Source organism: Cherax quadricarinatus, unplaced genomic scaffold, assembly GCF_038502225.1.
Source record: "Cherax quadricarinatus isolate ZL_2023a unplaced genomic scaffold, ASM3850222v1 Contig1218, whole genome shotgun sequence".
NCBI classification, from domain to species: Eukaryota; Metazoa; Arthropoda; class Malacostraca; order Decapoda; family Parastacidae; genus Cherax; species Cherax quadricarinatus.
Genome location: NW_027196244.1, coordinates 4227 through 31259, shown reverse-complemented (window position 1 = coordinate 31259; position 27033 = coordinate 4227). Strand labels below are relative to the sequence as shown.

At 41.7% G+C, this 27033-nt stretch overlaps 1 protein-coding gene across 1 annotated transcript in view; it reads left to right on the top strand.

Moving 5' to 3' along the window:
• LOC128706126 (uncharacterized) overlaps positions 1-26617 on the top strand; it is an 84839-nt gene extending 58222 nt beyond the window's left edge. The window contains exons 3-5 of the mRNA XM_053801138.2: positions 19529-19672; positions 20759-20996; positions 26523-26617. Of these exons, the coding sequence (XP_053657113.2) occupies positions 19529-19672; positions 20759-20996; positions 26523-26617 (477 nt within the window). The remainder of the gene's footprint in view (positions 1-19528; positions 19673-20758; positions 20997-26522) is intronic.
• Positions 26618-27033: the final 416 nt, after the last annotated feature.

Here is a 27033-nt window from a genome sequence, read left to right as displayed (position 1 = left end):
TAACGCGGCTTCTTCATTCCAACGTATAATGAACGAGTTGACCCACAACTTAGAAGGAGTAGAAGCCTACCTTGACGACTTAGTGGTGTACAGTGACGAGTGGGAACAGCACTTGACGCGTCTCAGAGCATTGTTTGAGAGACTGGCCCACTACAACTTCACTGTTAACTTAGCTAAATGTAGTTTTGGTCAAGCCAAGATTACCTATCTAGGCTTTTGTATCGGCCAAGGTGAGGTTGCTCCTATTGAGGCTAAGGTTCGTGCAATTTCTGAATTTCCAGTACCACAGGATAGGAAAGGAGTACAGAGATTCCTGGGTATGGCAGGATATTATCGCAGGTTCTGTCCAAACTTTTCTCAGATTGCAGCTCCTCTCACTGAGCTTACTAGTAGCAAAGTTCAGTTCACCTGGACTAGAGATTGTTCAGACTCGTTCAAAAGGTTGAAGCGCTTGCTATCCTCTGCTCCTGTGTTGAAGAGTCCTAATTTCAATCTTCCCTTCTTTTTACATATAGATGCGAGTGGTTATGCAGTGGGTGCTGTGCTGCTCCAACAGTCAACATCCACTGATATTCTCCATCCTATATGTTACTATTCATCTAAGCTTAAACGACACCAGAAAAATTATGCCACTATTGAGAAAGAGGCTCTAGCTCTTGTGGTGTCATTGGAACATTTTGACGTGTATTTGGGCACTTCCCCATTTAAAATTAACGTTTTTTCAGACCACAATCCACTCACCTATATAAACACCATGAAGAGTAAGAATGCTAGGATCATGAGGTGGGCCCTCAGAATCCAACCTTATTCTATTAGTATAAAACACATAAGTGGTCATTGTAATGTAATTGCTGACGCTCTGTCTCGTCCTTAATAATTATCAATTACATTAAATTAACGTAATTTTATGCCCAAATACCTTTTGTTACTTGCTATGTCAAATTCAGTAAAGTAACTTAATCCCTCCAGCCCATATTAAATATATATACTCATGTCATGTCTAATTATTATATTTATATATTCACAGTAATGTTGTGTGAGGAGGAGACAAGCTGAGTGTTGAGTGAGTAGTGTGGTGCGGGAGATGGTACTGCATGACGCAACACTGTCCTGCCGCAGACCCCCCCCTTCACTACACACCTTAAGCTGTTTCATACTCAGATGTTCATACTGCCTCGCATTCCACAACCACTACTTAAGAGTGGAATGCAGTCTCTTCTACTATGATCGAGCCTCAACGTGCCCTCCTTGTCAGCGCTATCCTGTCTCTACACTGATGTATATAACCACGAGTATGCAGAAATACGATACTGTGTACTGCCCTAGTTAGGGGCATATCCTAGTGACGGACGCTGTGAAATTGTAGAAGTGCTTGGCACAAGAGACTCGGATTAATATTTTATTGACATGAGTAACCAGAAATAATGTGATAGACATTCATGCAACTCCCAGTGCGACCCTCTGTCGTGTTGGGGGGGGTGTTGCAACCCCTGAATGGGTTACAATGATTAATATGTATATATGTAATGTATATTATCTTTTCATATAATTTTATATTGCTTATATTTGCGATAATAGCTAAATCGTAAATGTATGACTTTATATTATTATTTGACTGTTATATTGTTATTTAGCTTATGTTGTTAGGATGTATATAAAATGTGCTCAGTTAGGCTTGATTGTCAAACTACTGTAATTATCGCTTGTCGCTCGTTATACTGCCGGCTTCTGAGCTGCAGTTGTCCACGTAGCTATCACGTGATCGAGGGGGGGGTGTCCTCACCTCTCGTGAAATTGTCAGTCGGCTGGAGACTCGCTTGCTGGTTGGACAGCTTGTCTGTCTGACAGTCTGCTGGAGACTCGCTTGGTGGTTGGACAGATTGTCTGTCTGAGAGTCTGCTGGAGACTCGCTTGCTGGTTGGACAGATTGTCTGTCTCATTACTCTTGTTAGTTCTGTAGAACTTTGTTCACAGAACATTGTATAGACTTAGTGATTTTCGACGTTGTACTGAGGTTGTGTGTCACATAGACACTCTGAGTATCTCAGGTCCTTAGCTATAGCTTCTGACCTAATTTTGTACTGGTTCCTGTGTATTGTCACAGTCACAGTTTTACCTATGCTGAACAAAGATTCAGTATTATGGGAGTGTTGTAACTTTTGTGGAGGATCTGCTGATGGTCCCTACTTAGTGTCGTTATATTATTTCCCAGTTCCTGATTCTGTGTCGTAGTCGCTTGATATTGCATTGCTATTGGGCTTAGCATTCTTTGTTGTTCAAGCAGACTGTTCGGGTTGCCAGTCGGTCAAGAAGTTAGTTTATTTGAGGACTTTGTCAGTCACTTGTTTAAGTCTTATTCGAGTCTTGAGACATAGCTAACTACTTAAGAGCACTTACACGCATACACACACTTGTACATATTTGTAATATCTTATTAAATGTTAATGTACCTGACGGTACTTAAGAATTATAAATGTGATATGTGCTTTCAGCACAATAATATTGAACTCGAGAGATTGATTTTATTTTGATTGCTGTAATTAATTTAATTTGATAATATACCTCTAGACAACTTACTACTTAATAAATTTATTAAATTTTAATTTCTCTAGTTAGTAGCCTACCAGTTGTAATCCTAAAGCACTATTGAACCATACTGAATTTTAATGGATAATTGGAAAAGGATACTGACTACTTGTTACGAAAACCCAGTAACAGGCTGGATGCTAGAAGGGCAGTCCTTTCTAGTATTCACTGGAGATCTCTAAGCTTTTAGAATCGCGTTTTTTGTAACAGGAAATAACCTGCTTGACTTAGTTCTGGCAAACAATGAATCCCTTGTTAATAATTTAGAAATTTCAGAGCAACTGGGTGCTAGCGATTACAAATCAATTACATATAGCATTGAATGGAAGTACGATAGTAGCGATAACTCAGTAACAGTCCCAGATTTGCGCTTAGCAGATTACGATGGGCTTAGAGAACACTTATTATCTGTTGACTGGGGTAACAAAGAGAGCTATCAGTATGACAGTTTTCTGAACACTATACATGAGGCTCAAAGAACGTTTATCCCGTATTAAGAAATTAGATCAAGTAGAAATTACCCAAAATGGATGAATAATAGGCTGAAATATCTACTAGGGCAAAAGAATGGAATTTATAGGCGTATCAAAAGAGGTGAGGGTCATCTTATGAATCAGTATATTGACATTAAGAGGGACATTAAAAAGGGGATAAGAAAAGCTAAAAGGGACTATGAAATTAAAGTTGCTAGGGATTCTAAAACTAACCCAAAGAGTTTTTTCCAGGTCTATAGAACAAGAGTTAGAGATAAGATAGGTCCCCTTAAAAATAACTATGGGCATCTTACTGACAAAGAGAATGAAATGTGCTCGATTTTAAATAATTATTTTCTCTAAGTTTTTACACAGGAAGACACTAACAATATTCCAGCAATTAATTTTTATAGTGGGCTAGAAGAAGATAAATTATGTAACAGCACAATCACTAGTGAAATGGTTGTGAAGCAGATAGACCGACTGAAGCAAAATAAGTCGCCGGATCCTGATGAGGTTTTTCAAGGGTTCTTAAGGAATGCAAAATGGAACTCTGTGAACCATTAACTAATATTTTTAATTTATCTCTTCAAATAGGTGTAGTGTCTGATATATGGAAGATGGCTAATGTAATTCCTATTTTTAAAACAGGGGACAAGTCGTTACCGTCAAATTACAGCCCAATAAGTCTGACCTCAATTGTAGGCAAATTACTAAAGTCAATTATAGCTGAGATTATAAGAAGCCATCTGGATAAGCATAGCTTGATTAATGATACTCAGCATGGATTCACAAGAGGCCGGTCTTGTCTAACTAATTTATTAACTTTCTTCAGTAAAGCTTTTGAGGCTGTTGACCACGATAAAGAATTTGATATTATTTACTTAGATTTTAGTAAGGCTTTTGATAGAGTTCCGCACCATAGACTGTTAAAGAAAGTGGCAGCTCATGGCATTGGGGGAAAAGTGCTCTCGTGGATCGAGTCATGGCTCACAGACAGGAAGCAGAGAGTGTCCATAAATGGGGTTAAATCCGAGTGGAGATCTGTAACAAGTGGTGTTCCACAGGGATCAGTCTTGGGCCTGTTGTTGTTTATAATATATATCAATGATCTTGATGAGGGAATTACTAGTGATATGAGCAAATTCGCCGATGACACAAAGATATGTAGGATAATTGATTCAAACGTAGACGTTATGGAACTTCAGGAAGATTTAAACAAACTCTATTCTTGGTCAGAAAAGTGGCAGATGCAGTTCAATGTAGATAAATGCAAGGTTCTGAAGCTCGGAATTGCCCATAACCCTAGTACTTATAAGTTAAATGATGTAGAACTTAGCAATACAGATTGCAAAAAGGACTTGGGGGTTATGGTGAGCAGCAACCTTAAACCAAGAGAGCAATGCCTAAGCGTAAGTAATAAGGCAAATAGATTACTGGGATTTATATCAAGAGGTGTAAGCAACAGAAGTCCAGAGGTTACAATGCAGCTTTATACATCATTAGTAAGGCCTCACCTAGATTATGCAGCTCAATTCTGGTCTCCATATTACAGAATGGACATAAATTCGTTAGAAAACATTCAGCGTAGGATGACTAAATTAATACATAGCATTAGAAATCTTCCTTATGAAGAAAGATTGAAGACTCTTAAGTTACATTCACTTGTTAGACGAAGAATGAGGGGAGACCTGATCGAAGTGTATAAGTGGAAGATAGGTATTAATGAAGGGGATATTAACAAGGTCTTGAGGATATCTCTCCAAGAGAGAACCCGCAGTAATGGATTTAAATTAGATAAGTTTAGATTTAGAAAGGACATAGGAAAGTTGTGCAAGAAAGGTATACAATACCGACAAGATGAAAGTTAAGACACTTGTGCAACATCTGGTTATCTTTATTGTAGACGTTTCGCCAACCAGTGGCTTTATCAATACAAATTCTAGGACATAATTAGAAAACAGAAGAATTATATACAAAAGATGAGGTAATCAGTCCCTCAGCCTTGGAGGTGGTGTTTACAACGCAGTGGTTGTAGAGAATCTGAAGATTCTCTACAACCACTGCGTTGTAAAAGGACACAAGTGCAACTAATGTGACATTTATTGTGGCAACGTTTCGCTCTCCAGGAGCTTTATCAAGCCATTACAAACAATACATGGACACAGAGGGTATATAAAGGCTCTGAGTGAGGTGCAATACTAGTGAGGTACCATTTCGATGTTCACTAGTGGTAGTAGTAGTAGTAGTAGTGGTAGTAGTAGTAACAAAAATAATACAATATGGAAGAGCAAATAATTCGTACATTAGTAAAAGGATATAAAAGCTATTACTTGGGTAACATAAAAATAGGTTGGACAAATATAGAGTGGAAAGAGGCAGCTTGTTTCAGTGTTCACTCTCTGTAATGTGCTTGTGTAGTATATCAGGAGAGACTATGTGATGGCAGGGTTTACTGTTTTCAGGAGGATTCTTGCTAAGACTTCGGAGATGGTGAAGCTGCCGTTGTTTTGTTTAATTGTATTCGAAACAGCGATCAGTGCTGATTCAAGGCACTTGCGTGTGCGGAAATTAGTTTCTTTGATCACTAATTGGGCGTCTCTGAATTTCATGAGATGATTGGTGGAATTTCGGTGTTGTACACAGGCGTTGTTTAAGTTGTCGTTCCTACATGCGTAAATGTGTTCATTGAGGCGGGTGTCGAGGTTTCTTGCTGTTTCACCCACGTAGATCTTGTCACAGCCTCCACAGGGTATAGTGTAAACTCCTGCATTGACTGGTTCGTGGTGCTTGGGTTTTGTCCTGGTTAGATCCTTTATTGAAGTGGTAGAAGCGATGGCGACTCTGGTGTTAGCTTGTGAAAGTACTTTTGAGACGTTCAGTGCAACTTGGCTGTTGGGAAGAATTATAACTTTGTTGGGAGCGGTGTTGATGCGTGGAGAATTGATGATCTGAAGAGCTCTTTTCTTGCAGTCTTTGATGAAAAAAGAAGGAAATTGTAACTCAGTGAATGTTTGGTGAATGTAAGTACATTCCTCGTCAAGAAACTCAGGACTACAAATTCGGTATGCTCTTAGGAAAAACCCGATGATGATGCCTCTTTTGGTCTTGGTATCTTGACTGGAATAGAAGTGTGTGAGATCATTTTTATTGGTGGGTTTCCGATAAACTTGAAATCTTAGGTTGTTGTCTACTTTGTGAATGAGGACGTCGAGGAAAGGTAGCTTGTCATTGGACTCTTCTTCTAGTGTAAACTGAATCGATGGTTCAACTGCGTTGAGCCTTGCCTGAAGATCCCGTACATCAAAACGTTTTGGAGTTATTACGAGGACATCGTCCACGTAACGTAACCAAGTGACGCTTGAAGGGATGATGTTGGCGAAGTGTTCGGACTCTAGGTGTTCCATGTATAAGTTGGCTAGGACGGCACTTATTGGGGACCCCATTCCCATGCCGTAGGTTTGTTTGTAGAGCTCTTCCATATTGTATTATTTTTGTTACTACTACTACTACTACTACTACCTCTACTACTACTACTACCACTAGTGAACATCGAAATGGTACCTCACTAGTATTGCACCTCACTCAGAGCCTTTATATACCCTCTGTGTCCATGTATTGTTTGTAATGGCTTGATAAAGTTCCTGGAGAGCGAAACGTTGCCACAATAAATGTCACATTAGTTGCAATTGTGTCCTTTTACTTTACATATTGTCGGTAATTCTACCTACTTTATTACAATCTGTCGGACACCGCAACATAATGGACATTTCATGCAGACGTTATTTGGACACCCTTCTTCGTGCTCACAGCTATCGTAACAGACACAACTTAATACAAGATTGCCTGGCAGAGAAGGTGATCCCTAAGTCTACTCCTGCACAACTCTCCAACTCCAAGCACCCCTTCTCTCCAGCTACCCAAGCTTACTTAACTGAATGTGCCGAAGAACTTTCTAACATCGCTAAGGAAACCTTTGAAACTGCAAGGAATATGAGGGCCAATCTTCAGATTGACCAACACACTGCTGAGCATATTCTCAGCACAGTCACCACAGCTAACCTCCAACAGAAGATCAAACTCAATCGCAAACTTCAGTACCTCTGCACTAACAGTCGATGGAAGGAAATGGGACGCGAATCCCTGATAAACAACTTATCGTCACGCACCTTAACCGACTACGAGAAACAAGCACTGAGTCTGGGACTCAAATTTACCACCAACATACGCAAACCTAACTATCAACTCAATCTTGTTACCAGGAACCATAGACACAGTGACAGCAACTTCCAGAAGGGTTATATACAGGGCCTTCTCACTGCAGCTTTATGTGAACCTTCTTCTTCTAATCTTCCTAGAAGATACATCACTGCCCTTAAGGACCTCGCCAACGACCCCAACATTATCGTCACCACCGCCGACAAAGGAGGTGGAGTCGTCATACTCAACACCAGTGACTACAACACTAAAATGATGCACCTTTTGAATGATCAATCTACATACGAACCCATCAGCACTCAACAGTGGGAGACGCTCACCAAAGACTTTCTATACAAAACCAGACAAATACTCAAACGCACTAGAGAAGGGAAGAAACTTCTGTACTTGTTACCAAGCAACCCTAAACCAGCACACATGTATGGTTTACCCAAGACCCATAAACACAATATTCCTCTCAGACCAATCACGTCAGGAATAGGCAGTGCTCCACACAAACTAGCCGGAGTTCTTGCCAAACATCTTTCCTGCCTTCTTGGGACCATCAGCCCCGCTCATCTTAAACACTTAGGCGACCTTCTCAACCGCATCCGTAACCTCTCCATCCATAACAATAAGATGGAATAGTAAGAGAAGACCTGTTTGTTTGCTCTCTGTGAATCTGAACCAGGATGCCCTCTCTTGAGCAACTTTACCAGCAGCTGAAAGAAGAGCTTAGGGTTGCTAAGCTGGACACACGACGATTAATGGAGGAGAGCAAGAGGATTCGGAGTAATCATCCTGTTGTGAGTCCCCAGGTTAAGAGGGGAGCTTGGTCAGTGGCCGGGCAACATGGAACCAAGCTGAGGATCAAGATGACTCTTGAAGAGGCAGAAACAACGAGGAACCAGAAGACTACTGTGGAAACTTCCAACCCATTTTCGGTGCTTCCTGACGAGTGTGGGTGTTCTACTGGGAATGTCACAACGAGCACCAAGGAAGCATTGGCAGACGAGAGTGAGACATCCCTAGAAACCCCAACGAAGACCATCAAGAACGTCTCGACGAATTCCATAAATGAAGGTGTAGTGCTACCTGACAAATGTGAGTCGACTACTGGGAACATCACGATGGATGATGCCAAGGAAGGTAAAAACATTGTTGTAGTTGGGGATAGCCAATTTAGGTACATGTACAGAGCATTCTGCTTGAAGGATAGGAGCAGGAGGCAGAGAGTGTGCTTTCCTGGGGCTGGGATGAAGGATATTGTTAGCCGTCTGGATGACATCATGAGAGGTAATGGGAGCATTCCTATTATCTCTCTCAGTGCTGGAGGCAACGTTGTTGGCAGACGTAGGAGTGAGGACCTGATTAGCATGTATAGGTCAGCAATAGAGATAATTAGGAGGAAGGGTGGGAACAATGTCTATGGGCATCTTACTGACAAAGAGAATGAAATGTGCTCGATTTTAAATAATTATTTTCTCTCAGTTTTTACACAGGAAGACACTAACAATATTCCAGCAATTAATTTTTATAGTGGGCTAGAAGAAGATAAATTATGTAACATCACAATCACTAGTGAAATGGTTGTGAAGCAGATAGACCGACTGAAGCAAAATAAGTCGCCGGATCCTGATGAGGTTTTTCAAGGGTTCTTAAGGAATGCAAAATGGAACTCTGTGAACCATTAACTAATATTTTTATGTAAGCCACATATGCAACAGTTAGGTATCTTTATTTCGAAACGTTTCGCCTACAGGCGAAACGTTTCGAAATAAAGATACCTAACTGTTGCATATGTGTCTTACCTAACAATCTGTCGGTATTTTATACCATTTTAATGTTCAACTAATATTTTTAATTTATCTCTTCAAACAGGTGTAGTGTCTGATATGTGGAAGATGGCTAATGTAATTCCTATTTTTAAAACAAGGGACAAGTCATTACCGTCAAATTACCGCCCAATAAGCCTGACCTCAATTGTAGGCAAATTACTAGGGTCAATTATAGCTGAGATTATAAGAAGCCATCTGGATAAGCATAACTTGATTAATGATACTCAGCATGGATTCACAAGAGGCCGGTCTTGTCTAACTAATTTATTAACTTTCTTCAGTAAAGCTTTTGAGGCTGTTGATCATGATAAAGAATTCGATATTGTTTATATAAATTTTAGTAAGGCTTTTGAAAGAGTTCCTCACCAGAAACTGTTAAAAAAAGTGGCAGCTCATGGCATTGGGGGAAAAGTGCTGTCATGGATCAAGTCATGGGTCACTAATAGGTAGCAGAGAGTATGCTTAAATGGGGTTAAATCCGAGAGGGGATTTGTAACAAGTGGCGTACCACAGGGATCAGTCTTACGGCCATTGTTGTTTATAATATATATCAATGACCTTGATGAGGGTAATACTAGTGATATGAGCAAATTCGCCGATGACACAAAGATACGATTTAGACAAACTCTATTCTTGGTCAGAAAAGTGGCAGATGCAGTTCAATGTAGATAAATGCAAGGTTCTGAAGCTCGGGAGTGTCCATAACCCTAGCACTTATAAGTTAAATAATGTAGAACTTAGCCATACAGATTGCAAAAAGAACTTGGGGGTTATGGTGAGCAGCAACCTTAAACCAAGACAGCAATGCCTAAGCGTACGTAATAAGGCAAACAGATTATTGGGATTTATATCAAGAAGTGTAAGCAATAGAAGTTCAGAGGTTATACTGCAGCTTTATACATCATTGCTAAGGCCTCACCTAGATTACGCAGCTCAGGTCTGGTCTCCATATTACAGAATGGACATAAATTCGTTAGAAAACATTCTGCATAGGATGGCTAAAATAATACGTAGCATTAAAAATCTTCCCTATGAAGAAAGATTGAAGACTCTTAACTTACATTCACTTGTTAAACGAAGAATGAGGGGAGACGTAATCGAAGTGTGTAAGTTGAAGATAGGTATTAATAAAGGGGATATTAATAAGGTCTTGAGGATATCTCTCCAAGAGAGAACCCGCAGTAATGGATTTAAATTAGACAAGAGTGCCTGCACTCTGAAGGAGGGGTGTTAATGTTGCAGTTTAAAAACTGTAGTGTAAAGCACCCTTCTGGCAAGACAGTGATGGAGTGAATGATGGTGAAAGTTTTTCTTTTTCGGGCCACCCTGCCTTGGTGGGAATCGGCCAGTGTGATAATAAAAAATAAAGTTTAGATTTATGAAGGACATAGGAAAGTATTGGTTTGGAAATAGGGTAGTTGATGAGTGGAACAGTCTACCTAGTTGGGTTAATGAGGCTAGGACTTTGGGTGTTTCAAATTTAAGATGGATAAATATATGAGTGAGAGGGGTTGGATTTGAGTGGGACTTGCAAATGAGTGGATAGAGTTATCAGAGCTTATTTCTTGGGGAGCATTGAAAATTAGGTTGGGCAAATGTTTTGATTGTGGGATGGATTGTAAAGGATCTGCCTAGTATGGGCCAAAAGGCCTGCTGCAGTGATCCTCCTTTCTTATGTTATTATAATATAAGAAGACATCTGGATAAGCACAGCTTGATTAATGATACTCAGCATGGATTCACGAGTGGCCGTTCCTGCCTAACTAATTTATTAACCTTCTTCAGTAATGCTTTTGAGGCCGTTGATCATTGTAAAGAATTCGATATAGTTTATTTAGATTTTAGTAAGGCTTTTGATAGAGTACCTCACCAGAGACTGTTAATTAAAGAAAGTGGCAGCTCATGGCATTGGAGGAAAAGTGCTGTCATGGATCGAGTCATGGCTCACTAATAGGAAGCAGAGAGTGTGCTTAAATGGGGTTAAATCCGAGTGGGGATCTGTAACAAGTGGCGTTCCAAAGGGATCAGTTTTGAGCCTGTTGTTGTTTATAATATATGTCAATGACCTTGATGAGGGAATTACAATTGATATGAGCAAATTCGCCGATGACACGAAGATAGGTAGGATAACTGATTCAAACGAAAATGCCACAGAACTTCAGGAGGATTTAGACAAACTCGATTCTTGGTCAGAAAAGTGGCAGATGTGGTTCAATGTGGATAAATGCAAGGTTCTGAAGCTCAGGAGTGTCCATAACCCTAGCACTTGTAAGTTAAATAATGTAGAACTTAGCCGTACAGATTGCAACAAGGACTTGGGGGTTATGGTGAGCAGCAACCTTAAACCAAGACAGCAATGCCTAAGTGTACGTAATAAGGCAAATAGATTATTGGGATTTATATCAAGAAGTGTAAGCAACAGAAGTCCAGGGGCTATACTGCAGCTTCATACAACATTAGTAAGGCCTCACCTATTTGACAAGACTATTTCTAGCAAATTATTACCCCTGGTAGGCTTTGTTATACACTGCTTCAGAAAATAATTCTGAACTGTTTCCATAAAGTCACTAGACTCCAGATCACCGTCAAAGAATTCCAGCCAATTTGACTAAAGTTATAATCCCCTAATGTCACTAAGTTATTGTGCCTAGAAGCCCTAACAATGTCGTCTCGTGATCCAAGCCTGGAGGTCGGTAAAGTAAACCTAGAATTAGTTTTTCTTGACCTTCTACAAACTCAACCCAAACAGATTGTGTTACTGTTCCATCCATTTTTTACTTGCTTTTGTTCAACAGTTAATGTTTTCTCGAAAATATAATACAATTCTTTCCCCTTCCCATTACAGCTATCCACATGGAACAACTTAAACCCTTGAATATTATACTCAGCAATCCTATCCCGACTCTTCAAATCATACCACGTTTCAGTTAATGCAATGACATCAAAATTCCCAGCACATGCTACTAAACGCAGTTCTTAAATTTCATTTCTTGTGCTTCGACTGTTAGCACAAAATACCATCATATGTTGTTTTCTTATGCACATTTTTCCTATTCATCTTTCTTTTATATAATTTCTGAAATTATCATTACCCAGAGTTACTCCATGACAGTTATTATTAAGATTCTTAATATCAGAGCATAAGTCAAAATAACCATACTCATTATTTATCATTTCTAAACCCATACCTCTAACTAATCCTAGTTTAAAATCATAACAACCCCCTCAACTGAGCTAGCAAGAAAACCCATTCCTGCCCTGGATAAGTGAACCCTATCGCTTGCATACATGTCATTTTGGCCATAGAAGCTGTCCCAGTTCTCAATGAATGGTACTGCATTATCCTTAGTGTTTATCCAGCTAACAATTAACACCAATTGCTCTAGACAGCCATTCATTTCCAGCACCCCTTCTTGGAGAAATGCCACCTATAACAGGGTGCCCCCCTTCTTTCTAATTATGCCTATTGCTGTCCTGAACCTTCTAATTAAATCCTCACTTCTACGCTTGCCTACATGACTGCCTCCAGCACTGAGGCAGATTATAGGATTGATCCCATTACCGTTCATGATGTTGTCAAGGCGGCTAACAATATCCTTAATCCCAGCTCCAGGAAAGCAAACCCTCTGTCTCCTACTCCTGTCCTTCAAGCAGAAGGCCTTATCCATGTACCTAACCTGGCTATCCCCAACAACAATATTCTTACCTTCCTTGGTGTCGTTCGTCGTGACGTTCCCAGTAGTCGACTCACATTCGACTGGTAGCATGGAGAATGCATTAGATGTTTCCACAGCAGCCTCTTTCTTCTTCATTGTTTCTACCTTTCCATTCGTCTTCTTGATCGTCAACTTCATTCCGTACTGTCCAGCCACTGTCCAGGTTCCCTTCTTGACAGGAGGACTACTACGAATCCTCTTGTTTTCCTCACTAAATCGCCATGTCTCCATGTTCACTACCATCAATTCTACCTTACGCTGCTGGTAAAGTTGCTCGATGGAGGGCGTCTTGATTCAATCCTAGGAGAGTACAATAACGTTCTCACTGAGCTAAGTAAAAAGTATAAGTATAAAGCTGTAATATAACCTCTGGACTGCTGTTGCTTACACTTCTTGATATAAATCCCAGTAATCCGTTTGCCTTATTACATACACTTAGGCATTGTTGTCTTGATTTAAGGTTGCTGCTGACCATAACCCCCAAGCCCTTTTTGCAATCTGTATGGCTAAGTTCTACATTATTTAACTTATATGTGCTAGTGTTATGGACACTCCGGAGCTTCAGAACCTTGCATTTATCTACATTGAACTGCATCTGCCACTTTCCTGACCATGAATTGAGTTTGTCTAAATCCTCCTGAAGTTCCGTGGCATCTCGTTTGAATCAGTTATCCTGCCTCTCTTCGTGTCATTGGCAAATTTACTCATATCACTTGTAATTCCCTCATCAAGGTCATTGATATATATTATAAACAATAACGGGCTCAAGATTGATCCCTGTGGAACGCCACTTGTTACAGATCCCCACTCGGATTTAAAAATTCAAATCAATCTGACTAATGTTAAAGGCGTTGTGACCTTAACGATTGCCTCCCAAATTAGACTCCCTTGGTCCCTATCTATGTTTGAGGGATGGTATATCACGCCTAAAATCAATTTCTCATACCCCTCTTAAAATTCTATCCAGTCAGACTCTGTGTTATTTTTTACTTTATACCTATTTTAATGCAACAATTTCAACGATCTTAGACATAGAGTGCCACCCCACCCCCTTACGGATACTTCTATCTGCTTGAAACAATTTAAAACCCTGACTGTGACATTCAGCAGGCATGTCCCGATTTTTCATATTGAACCACGTCTCAGTTATTGCAAAGGCATCAGTTGATAAATTAGACACATGTGCAACTCTTGGGTATCTTTATTGAGGAAACGTTTCGCCACACAGTGGCTTCATCAGTCCATACGTAGGAGAAACTTGAAGAACAGGAGAAGAATGAGATAATCAGTCCCTCAACCTTGAGTCGATGTGTTCAGTCCATCAATCTTGAATAGAATATTCAAGATTGATGGACTGAACACATCGACTCAAGGTTGAGGGACTGATTACCTCATTCTCCTCCTGTTCTTCAAGTTTCTCCTACGTATGGACTGATGAAGCCACTGTGTGGCGAAACGTTTCCTCAATAAAGATACCCAAGAGTTGCACATGTGTCTAATTTATCAACATGTCGGTTCTCTGAACCATTCATCTACAAAGGCATCAGTGTTACCTGCACTTGCAACTAATCTCAATTAATCCTTCTTATTTCTCGCACTACGTGTATTAGTATAAAATATCTTTAGAAAACCTCCCTTGTCTTTTCTCTTCCTGCTGATTTCTGTTCCTCCTCTATACCTGTTACTGTCCTTATCATCTAGTGCCACTGGGTTTCCATTATTCATCAATGACTCTACCTCTTTCTGCCTATTACTAGTTTCCCTAAAACTCACACTATCGCTACACTCAGAATTCATTGATTTTCCACAAAAACCCATACAACTATCTATTTCTAGTTTAAAGACCTAACAGCTCCCTCCACAGCATTAGCCAGTGCTCCCATCCCAAACTTAGATAAGTGAATTCCATCCCTGGCATACATGTCATTTATACCATATAAGATGTCCCAGTTGTCTGTGAATGTTACTGAATTTTCCTTACAGTGTTTGTCCAGTCAGCAATAGACACCAATTGCCCTTGACAACCATTCATTTCAAACTCCTCTCCTGGGCAATATGCCACATATCACAGGGTTCCCACCCTTCCTCTTAATTATCTCTATTGCTGTCCTATACCTGCTAATCAGGTCTTCACTGCTACATCTGCCAACATCATTGCCTTCCACACTGAAGCAGATAATAGGATTGCTCCCATTACCTTCCGTGATATCGTCTAGACAGCTAACAATATCCCCCATCTCAGCCCCAGGAAAACATACCCTCTGCCACCTCTTTCTGTGCCTAAGACAAAAAGCCCTATCCATAATTTTAACTAACTAAAACAATGCTCTTACCTTCACTGGTGGCGTTTGTTGTGACATTCTCAGTCTTCTTTGGGGTTTCAAGTGATGTCGACTCACTCTCGTCCGCCAATGCTTCCTTGGCGTTCGTTGTGACGTTCGCAGTAGACAACCCACATTCGTCAGGTAGCAGCGAAAATGAGTTGGAAGTTTCCACAGTAGTCTTCTGGTTTTTCGTTGTTTCAACCACTCCAACAGTCTTCTTGATCTTCAGCTTCATTCCATGTTGCCTGTCCACTGACCAGGTTCCCCTCGTGACCTGAGGACTTACAACAGAAGGATTACTACGAATCCTCTTGTTTTCCTCTGACAATCGCCGTATCTTGAGCTTAGCAACCCTAAGCTCCTCTTTTAGCTGCTTGTAGAGTTGCTCAAGAAAGGACATATTGGCTCAGATTCACAGAGAGCACAGAAGACAATTCTTCTCAGAGCAAAGTACAGGTCACCACTCAGCTAAGTGCAGGTCACCGCTCAGCTAAGTGCAGGTCACAAATGCATCCCCCTGTTAACTAAGTCACTTCTTCACATACGGGTTGCTGTGCATTTCTAAGTTAGTTTAAGATATAAAACCATGTGAAGCAAACATAAGCCAAGCAACCACTGCTCATGGATAAAGATATACAGTCAGATTACTACCCTTAAGAAGTCCATATGTCAGCCATTTGACTGTTTTTACAATAGTAAAATGATGTCTGTGATTTTAATGAAGTACTGGAGAAGGAGCACCAACTGAACACGACTGATGTAAAACATTTTAATGAACTACTGGAAAAGGAGCACCAACTGAACACGACTGATGTAAAACATTTTAATGAACTACTGGAAAAGGAGCACCAACTGAACACGACTGATGTAAAACATTTTAATGAACTACTGGAAAAGGAGCACCAACTGAACACGACTGATGTAAAACATTCACATTACAACAGTTCAGGACTCCATCAATAGTCGTCAAGTTGATTATTTTAATAATGTCATGATGACTGTGGTTATATGGATGGATTGAATATAGTTACTCAGGTATTGTGGCACTGACACTCAGGTGTTGTGGGATTGTCACTTAGGTGTTGTGGTACTGACACTCAGGTGTTGTGGGACTGTCACTCAGGTGATTTGGTATTGTCACTCAGGTGTTGTGGTACTCTCACTCGGTGATGTGGTACTCTCACTCATGTGTTGTTTTACTGTCACTCAGGTGTTGTGGTACTGTCACTTTGTGATGTGGTACTGTCACTCAGATGTTGTATGAATACCTCTCAGGTGTTGTGGTACTGTTACTGAGGTGTTGTACTGTCAATCAGGTGTTTTGGTACTGTCACTCGGGAGTTGTACTGTCACTTAGGTGTTGTGGTACTGTCTCTTAGGTGTTGTGGAACTATCACTCATATGTTGTACTGTTATTCATTTGTTGTGGTGTCGTGGTACTGTCAGTCAGGTATTGTGGTACTGTCTCTCTGGTTTTGTGGTACTGTCACTCAGGCATTGTGGTACTGTCACACAGGTGTTGTTGTTTTGTCAATTAAGTGTTGTTGTGCCATCACTCAGGTGTTGTACTGTTACTCAGGTGTTGTAGTGTTTTTGAGATGTTATACTGTCTCTCATTTTGTTTCTCCCTCTGATGTTGTACTTTCTCTCAAGTGTTGTGGCACTGTCATTCAGACTGTTTCACTGTCAGGTGTTTTTGGTCATTCAGGTGTTGGTATTGCTTCCAGGTATTATGCTTCTCTCACTCAAGTGTTGTGATACTCGCATTCAATTGTTGAACAACTGTTACACATGTGTCATGTTCGAGTCACACAGGTGTTGTGGAACCATCACTCAGGTATTTAGGTACTGTCACTCGTCTCTTCTCGAACTGACATTTAGGTGTTGTACAGGTACTCAAGTGATGTTGTACTGGCACTCAGGTGTTACAGTACCGTCAATCAGGTGTTGTGGCATTGTCTCATAAGTGTTGTAGTAATGTCACTCAGGTGTTGTACTGTCATACAGGTTTTGTACTGTCACTCAGGTGTTGTGTTGTTGTACTGTCACTCATGTGTTGTACTGTCACCCAGTTGTACTGTCACTCATGTGCTGTACTGTCACTCAGGTGTTGTACTGTCAGGCGCTTTGGTACTCCCAGGAGCTGTAGAACTAGCGCTCAGATGTTGTGGTACTGTCACTTAGGTGTTGTTTAACTGTCATTCAGGTGTTGTGGTACTGTCACTTAGATGTTGTGGCACTGTAGCTCAGGGGTTGTGGTACTGTCACTCAGGTGTTGTAGTACTGTCACTCAAGTGTTGTGGTACTGTCACTCAGGTGTTGTGGTACTGTCACTCAGGTGTTGCGGTACTGTCACTCAGGTGTTGTAGTACTGTCACTCAGGTGTTGTGGTACTATCACTCAGGTGTTGTGGTACTGTCACTCAGGAGTTGTGGTACTGTCACTCAGGTGTTGTGGTACTGTCACTCAGGTGTTGTGGTACTATCACTCAGGTGTTGTGGTACTGTCACTCAGGAGTTGTGGTACTGTCACTCAGGTGTTGTGGTAGTCACTCAGGTGTTGTGGTACTGTCACTCAGGTGTTGTGGTAGTCACTCAGGTGTTGTGGTACTATCACTCAGGTGTTGTGGTACTGTCACTCAGGTGTTGTGGTAGTCACTCAGGTGTTGTGGTACTATCACTCAGGTGTTGTGGTACTGTCACTCAGGTGTTGTGGTAGTCACTCAGGTATTGTGGTACTGTCACTCAGGTGTTGTGGTAGACACTCAGGTGTTGTGGTACTGTCACTCAGGTGTTGTGGTAGTCACTCAGGTGTTGTGGTACTATCACTCAGGTGTTGTGGTACTGTCACTCAGGTGTTGTGGTAGTCACTCAGGTGTTGTGGTACTATCACTCAGGTGTTGTGGTACTGTCACTCAGGTGTTGTGGTAGTCACTCAGGTGTTGTGGTACTATCACTCAGGTGTTGTGGTACTATCACTCAAGTGTTGTGGTACTGTCACTCAGGTGTTGTGGTACTATCACTCAGGTGTTGTGGTACTATCACTCAGGTGTTGTGGTAGTCACTCAGGTGTTGTGGTACTATCACTCAGGTGTTGTGGCACTATCACTCAGGTGTTGTGGTACTGTCACTCAGGTGTTGTGGTAGTCACTCAGGTGTTGTGGTACTGTCACTCAGGTGTTGTGGTACTGTCACTCAGGTGTTGTGGTAGTCACTCAGGTGTTGTGGTACTGTCACTCAGGTGTTGTGGTACTATCACTCAAGCGTTGTGGTACTGTCACTCAGGTGTTGTGGTAGTCACTCAGGTGTTGTGGTACTGTCACTCAGGTGTTGTGGTAGTCACTCAGGTGTTGTGGTAGTTACTCAGGTGTTGTGGTACTGTCACTCAGGTGTTGTGGTAGTCACTCAGGTGTTGTGGTACTATCACTCAGGTGTTGTGGTACTATCACTCAAGTGTTGTGGTACTGTCACTCAGGTGTTGTGGTAGTCACTCAGGTGTTGTGGTACTATCACTCAGGTGTTGTGGTACTATCACTCAGGTGTTGTGGTACTGTCACTCAGGTGTTGTGGTAGTCACTCAGGTGTTGTGGTACTGTCACTCAGGTGTTGTGGTAGTCACTCAGGTGTTGTGGTAATCACTCAGGTGTTGTGGTACTATCACTCAGGTGTTGTGGTACCGTCACTCAGGTGTTGTGGTAGTCACTCAGGTATTGTGGTACTGTCACTCAGGTGTTGTGGTAGTCACTCATGTGTTGTGGTACTGTCACTCAGGTGTTGTGGTACTGTCACTCAGGTGTTGTGGTAGTCACTCAGGTGTTGTAGTACTATCACTCAGGTGTTGTGGTAGTCACTCAGGTGTTGTGGTACTGTCACTCAGGTGTTGTGGTAGTCACTCAGGTGTTGTGGTACTATCACTCAGGTGTTGTGGTAGTCACTCAGGTGTTGTGGTACTGTCAGGTGTTGTGGTAGTCACTCAGGTGTTGTGGTACTATCACTCAGGTGTTGTGGTACTATCACTCAGGTGTTGTGGTAGTCACTCAGGTGTTGTGGTACTATCACTCAGGTGTTGTGGTAGTCACTCAGGTGTTGTGGTACTGTCAGGTGTTGTGGTAGTCACTCAGGTGTTGTGGTACTATCACTCAGGTGTTGTGGTACTATCATTCCTGGATTATAAACACTATAATTAGTTCTTGTGTTTGTCACTATAATATTGTTCCCATATTTTTAATAAATTTTACCCATATTATTGTCAGTATTTTATTGTAAATTTAAGAGATTTATGAAAATGTTTTTAACATATCAATATTAGTCAAATATTACTGTTTTCATAATACTGCTAATGTAACATTATCATCCTAAGTTTACAATATAAACAGTGTTATATTACATCTACAGGTGACAATGGCTCGGATACTTAATACTGCGAAGAGTCGTGTCGACTTGTTCCAGGACCCAACAGTGAAGCGAGTCCAGTATATGGTCATGTCTTGTGTCCACCCAGACTATGGTCGTCGTGGTGTTTGCAAGAAGTTAGGGCAGGTGGGTAGTTATTGGTACTTGTGGTGGTGCTAAGGTAATGCAAGTTGTTGATTAGCTCTCGGGAGATGTTGTGGTGAAGTAGGTGGGTGGTAATTAGCTGTCGGGTGTTGCTACGGTAACGCAGATGAGTGGTGATTATCTCTTTTGGTGGTTTTTAAAGTAATGCAGGTGGATAATAAGTACCTCTAGTGGTAGTGCTAAGAGAATGTAGGTGGGTGCTCAATCAGCGTTAGTGGAGTAACTACGGATGTTGTAGCAAATGGAGTGATATGATATATAATTCCGACTAAGTGAATAAATACACATATGCAGCTAAATATTAACAATGTTTCACCTACACAGTAAACTTTACGTCACTTCAAGGTGAATATATCATACATAGAATAACCCACAAAAAAGTGAAACGATGTAGTGTATTTCCACTGGTGTCCTTGACCTAATAAAAGTATCAAACGCCTAATCGACGTGTCTAAGCATTACACATGGGTGAAAGTCCGAAATGTGCCATTTGAGGCGGACGAGACTGATCTGCGGTATGTATTTGAACAGTATGGACCTGTACACCTGGCTATGGCTGGTAAATGGACGGATGGGGCGTATGCCGGCTTGCCGGATGGTACGTTCACGATCAAGATGGCGTTGAGGCATGCCATCCCGTCTTACGTCATACTGGACGCATTTAGGACACAGGTAATGGTGTACTACGCTGGGCAGCAGAAGACGTGTAGGTTATGTGGTGTATATGACCATATGGCGGCCCAGTGTGGGAGATGGCAGCGGAGAAAGGACCTAGGTAGTGAGATGGTGAAAGAACCAGAACCAGAGGTGGGTCATGCTGATGAGTCACCTGGACATAGAAGTGGCACTTCCTGGAGTGAGGAAGTGGAGCGTGAGCTGCCACTGGTGGGTACCAGCCCATCACTGTCACAGTTAGTGGGAAGTGAGGCATCTGCCTTGGAGAACGGGAAGACTGTGCAGATTGGTGACATGCGGGTAGAGGGAGGCCTACTGGTGAACGTGCAGGAAAAATCCTTTGAGAAGCAGGTTTCTGAGGATAACTTGAGTATGGTGAGGAGTACTGTTCAGATTGAAGATGAGCAACTTGGAAGATTGGCGAACATGGCAGATGACTCGCTAGGAGTGGTGGAAGAGATTGAGGTGAATGCTGAGATTCACAGGGAGGCATCCAGTGAGTTAGAAATGGATGCAGAGTGTGTCAACCGTAAGAGGGCGGCGACATATTCCGACTCGGATGATACTTTGACCCCGGCACAGAGACCGGGAAAAAAGCCATGGGTTGATGTGGTGCGTGGGAGCACTAAAGGTACGCCTGGTCAGGTGTTGGATCAGGGGAAGCCACCAGTGGGCAGTGGAGAGAAAAGTGGACGAAGCAGACACACTGAAAGCGTGTCAGTGAAAGGTGAAAAGGGGCAGAGGGTGAAATCACATAAGTAGGTTTCCGGTGCATGACAGTGAATATTAATGGATTGTGTGCGAGTGAGAAGCGTCTGTGGGTAAAGGGATTTTTAAGACGTTATGCTATAGACATTGTTTTTGTGCAGGAACATAATTTCAAGCTGGGAAAGGAATTGGAGGTGGATGGGTACAAAGTGTTTGTGATGTATTCGGAGCGAATGAAGGGAGGGGTGGGAATCCTGATCCGAGAGACGAGCCCGTTTGTTGTTCTTAGGAGTGAAGGGGGAAGGGGGTCGTGTGTTAAGAATAGATGGGTGGTGGAGAGGTGAGCGGATGGCAGTCGTTTGTGTGTATGTGCCGGGTGAGAATGATGTAAGGGTAAAGAATGAATTTGTGAATAACGTATTGGTATATTATTTGCGGTCATTACCGTCAGTGACAATAGTTGGTGGCGACTGGAACTGTGTGGTGCGCAGGAAGGATGTAGAACCGAGAGGGGCAGGGTGTTTTTTGGCAGGTTTAGGGGATCTATTGAGAGGTGTGGGATTGAGGGATATAGTTGATGGAGGGGATTGCGAGATAGAGCACACATTTCATAGAAAGGGATAGGCTGCACGATTAGATAGGTTGTATGTGACAAGGGGAGTGAGGGTGACGCAGGTGCAGACGGTGAATGTCGTTTATTCAGATCATAGGGCGGTTTATGCTGATTTAAATTGGGACGGTTTGCCTAAGAGATATTTGGGGTACTGGAAGCTGAATGTACGACTACTGGGTGAGGGGGTGGAGGGAGGGGATTTTTAAAGTTTGTGGGAGGACTTATGGGGTGGGGGTAAGAGTGCAAGCGATTTATTGGGGTGGTGGGATGGGGTTGCGAAGACGAGGATCAGGCAATATTATGTGCGAAGGGGAAAGAATGAGGCATGGATGACATATGGGCTTCAACAGTATTTAGAGGGGTGGTTGCAGGGTTGTTATCAGAGGGGTGCTGTGACAGGTGTGTATCCAATGGAGGAAATTGAAGCATTAAAGTGGCAGATAAGGGATATGCACAATGAGAGATTTGATGAGGCGAGGGTGCAAGGTGGGTTAGAGGAGGCGATTTGGGGTGACAGGCCGTCAGCCTGTGTGTTACGGGGTCAGCGGAGATGCAGGTTGGCAATGGAAATTGATAAGCTGGTAGTGCACGAGAACTTAGGTGGGTATACGAAGGGTCAGGAGTTGCGAACTACTGAGGGTATGAGTGGTTTTATGGATCGTTGATTTGGAAAATATTTGCGGAGTGTAGGAGTGAACGGTGAGGATTTAGAGAGATTGGGAGAGAATGTATTTTGTGTGCTGAGTGGAAGTGATCATATGGCATTGGGAGGGGATATTGAAGAGGGGGAGGTATGGAGAGCTTTGGAGAATATGGCGAGAGGTAAAGCGCCAGGTATAGATGGGTTACCTTGTGAATTCTATGTGAAGCATTGGAGTGTGTTGAAGGATTTTTTAGTGAACCTGATGAATGTGATGAAAAGTGAGGGGAGGATGGGTGAGTTGCAGCGTACTGCAGTAGTAGTATTGATTCCAAAAGGGAAAGGCCCTACTACAGTGCAGAACTACAGGGCGTTGTCGTTGTTATGTGCTGATTATAAGATATTCGCAAAAATCTTGGGGAACAGGCTGAAGTGCGTGATAGATAGAGTTGTTGCGAGAGGTCAGTATGGGGTGCCTGGAAGGACGATGTATGAGGGACATGGAATAATAAAAGATTTTGTGGAAAGTATGGAGGGGGAGAATGAAAGGAGGGGAGGTGTCTTAGCATTGGATTGGCAGGCTGCGTATGATTGCGTAGAACGAAAGGCACTGTGGCATATCTTACGGAGGCAGGGTTTTGGGGAAGAGATGGTACGTTGTATTGAGACTTTGTATAATAGGGTAGGTGTACGTGTGCAGGTGAATGGGAAATTGGGTGAGTGGGTTTCAATGGATAGAGGCATAAGGCAGGGTTGTCCTCTGTCTCAACTGTTGTTTGCTTGTATACAGGACCCTTTTTATAGGGCAGTGGGGCGATATTTAGGGGTGGTACGTGGTGTGGAGAATGGTGGGATGGGAATAATAGGGTATGTGGATGATACAACAATTCTAATGAGCAGGGAGGAAAGTTAACATGAGGTGGAGGATGTAATTGGTGTTTTTGAAGGTGTTACAGGTTTAAAAGTGAATGTGGAGAAATCGAAATTATTGGTCTTAGGGAATTGGGTAGGGAGGGCACGATGGGAAACAGCTGTGCGTTGGTGTGTGGTGGATAGACTAAAGGTGTGTGGGATAATTTATATGGGGAATGCCGGGGAGGCACGGATGCTTAATTCTGGGAGGGCAGTGGATAGGTTGGTGGGTAGGTTAAATGTTTTGAGACCCTTGCATTTGACGATACATCAACGTGTAATAGTGGTGAATGTGATGTTATATAGTATGGTCTGGCATGTGGCAGCAGTATATCCGTTGGCAGGACCGGACATAACTAGAACGCTGAAAAAGGTTTTTCGATATATATGAGGTTCTGGGTGTGATTGGTTGGGTAGAAGTGTTGTTATGCTACCGGTCGACAAAGGTGGATTGGGTTTAATAGATATAAGATTAAGGGTTAAGTGTATATATTTGAAGAGGGGGTTTCTCCGAGTGGAAGGTCGTGTGGGGAAGGGTGTGCAAGCATTATATGAGGAGGCACGAAGGTGGTGGGTAGGATCAGAGATGAGAGAGTGTGAGGATGTGCTGCGAGCTTTATTGTATGTTAGAGATCCGTCTAGGATACGGGTAGGTGTTCTGGAGCGTGCTGTTGGGGTGAGGGTGATTGCAAATGTTGAGGGCATATACCCAATGTATGCATGGAGAGACATTTGGGTAAGGTTGCGGTTGGTGCGCATCAGACCAAGAGTGAGAGAGGTAATGTTTCGTTTCCTTCATGGAATATTGCCGTCTGGTGCGGTGCTTCGGGAGAGAGGGTTGATGGTGGAGGACGTATGTAGGGTGTGTGGGGATAGGGAGACAGCTTTTCATGTAGTATATTTTTGTAAAAATTTGGAGTGTATACGGGAGTGGATGGGTGGGATTTTGAGGAGGGTGGGTGGGGGAGGGATATCGGTATTAAGAGCATTGAGTTTAGATGTGGGAGGTGTGGAAGAGTCTGTGCTGCGTGCTTTGGTGTACATCATAACGGATTTTGTTTTCGTATCATGGGCCATGAGGGGTAATGGGGATTGGATGGTGCGAAAGAAGGTATTGGCTGCAACAATGTACAAAACACTTAGTCGTAATAGGGGGATATATGGAAGTAGATGGGAAAGGGTTTTTCCTGAAGGATATCGAAGTATGAATGTCAGAGGTTTGTTGGCGGAGTGAAGGAAAAAAAAAAAAAAAGGGGGGGGGGATGTGTTTGGATTTTCAGGGGTTGCACCGGGCTCGTCTCAGAATTTGGGAATGTATGAGGAGTTCCATGATATGGTGTGAAATGGCAGCGTAGTTGTGGAGTGTGTTTTAAGTAAGTTTGTGGTGGTTTGTAAGGGAAAAGTTGTTAAGATTTTTATGGACATGGAAATGAGCAATATTTGTGTGAATGTGAAAAGTATACGGTCATACTCAGAATGGTATACTGATGTATGTTATGGATAAGTTAAATTTGGAATATGTTGTAATGTATTATCAGGATTGGTGGTTGTATTAAAGCAAAGGACATGCGGGCGTAATAAATATGTCTGTGTACCAAATGTACTGCTCATAATGAAATAATGCAATGTGTGTGATTTTTATCATACATCAAGTGTATATAACAGTATGTAAGAGAGCATTTCATGTACTCAGTATGGGTTGTATATTGGTATTCGGTGAAGTTCAATGAATATTATTGACGAGTGATGGGTATATAAGGACGTGTTTATGTACAATGTGTTAAGTAGGGTTAGGATGGTGAGGCAAGTAATGCTGCGGTCTGTAGAATAAGAATATAGTCTCGTTTAAGTTAATGTTTAATAGTAATGACTATGTATATTTCATTATATGGTAGAAGAAGTTTGTTACTCAAAACTGGAAATTATATTTGAAAAATATTACTATTGTGTAAGTTCGCTTGTGGGATGAATGTAGTGTATGGCAGTGAGGTGGGACGAATCATTTGTTATATTATACTGTGTTTAGTTTTTCTGTGGTGAGGTGTGGAGATTGTTATTTTCTAACCTTTATTTGTTTCGTAATTATTGAGGTGTTACGTATTATGTATTTGATATGAAGTTTAATATACAACAATAGTAAGTGTGTAAAGAATTTTTGGATAATTGAGAATGTCTTCGTACATACAGTTTTATGTAAATTGTCAATACCTGTGACATTCTTTGGGTTATATTGCATATTGTGTTTATGGCTGCAATTTTGGATGTAATAAACCCACCTGTATATGAAGCTGTGGGCTGTCTTTAGTTTAGTTCTTATGTATAAGTTTAGTGCTACGGTAGGGAATGTGGAGTTTTCTTTTGTTATATATAATGGATATGTTTCATTGCTTACATTGTCTACATGTATAACTATGTATTGCGTTTTTCAATAAAATATAAAAAAAAATAAAAGTATCACATACAAAGATGTGGAATGGATTGCCTGCACATATCATAGACTGTCCTAGCAAGAGCCAGTTCAGGAACAGAACTAAAAATTACCTAAAGAATGAAGCTACAGAAAGGGAAAGGAGTGATATTTAGTATAGTTAATATTCACATACCTACAAATGTAAGCTGATCCTCTATTTAGTATTCACACAGTTGAGTTAACTGGCTGTTTTAATTATTGACTGATTACTACTGCATATTACAGGTAGGCTTTAAATAATAAGATATTACACTTTGAATTATTGGAGGGTCGTCATAGGTAATTTACGCAAATTTTACTCTGTATGATAATTATTAAGATGAAAATCCTCTATACGAAATGCTTGGGACAGGAAATGTGTCATATTTCGAGACAGTGAGTAGAAAGAGAAGATGACCAGTTAGATTCAGTTCACGTACTGAACGCGACTCATACGAGTGATAGTGTCCATCAAATGTTCACTTGTAGCTAAACTGAGTGTCATTTTTAAAGACACAAAATACTATCAAACACAAAAAAATAATTAAGAAACTTTCAGTACACAAAGACAATGAACACATCAGTTTGAAAAACTAAGTGATAATGTGAGAAGAAAAGAAGGAAATATATCTATGTTCTTCGTGAACATTGTTCATTTCGAGAAGTTGACCATTTAAGTTAACTCTGCAAAGAACATTTAACTTACAGTTATGAATGTAAGAAACCTTAAAGCTCAGGACTAGGATTTAGCAGATCTTGAATAATCGCCTCTATAATGGCGCATTTTTTAGCGCTTTTTCACGTAAATTTAGCTCGTTTTAGGCTTTGTAATCAGGAGATGACGCCCACCATAAAGACGGGAGACCCCTCTCCTCCTCCGCCACCACTATGAACCACATGCGGTATGTGCCATGTGCTATTTTCCCTTAAGCCTGGGCTTACCACACAGTGTGAGGTATGGCAGATGATGCAGCCAGCCAGCTACAAAGCCAGGGAAACAGTGCACCAAACAATGAAAGAAGAGACCCATGTCAGGTGTGCGGAGAGTTTCGAGCACGAAACAGGGATGGCCTCATTCGTGCACACAATGGGTGTGCAGGATCACATATGCCCCCAGCAGAGAGCAGCCCACAGCCTCCACAGGCAGATGACAATTCCAATGGCAACCTCCTCACTTGTAAAAAGCTTCTGCTGGCATGCAAATACACTGCTAACAGTACCCTATCTCACATTCCTAAAGCGTCCCGCCCATATGCAGCAGGGAAATTCACAGACCTTCTTAAGCAGGAGAATGGAGGTTCCACCAGCTTAGAAGCCCAAGGCACCATTAATGCATGGTGCAACCT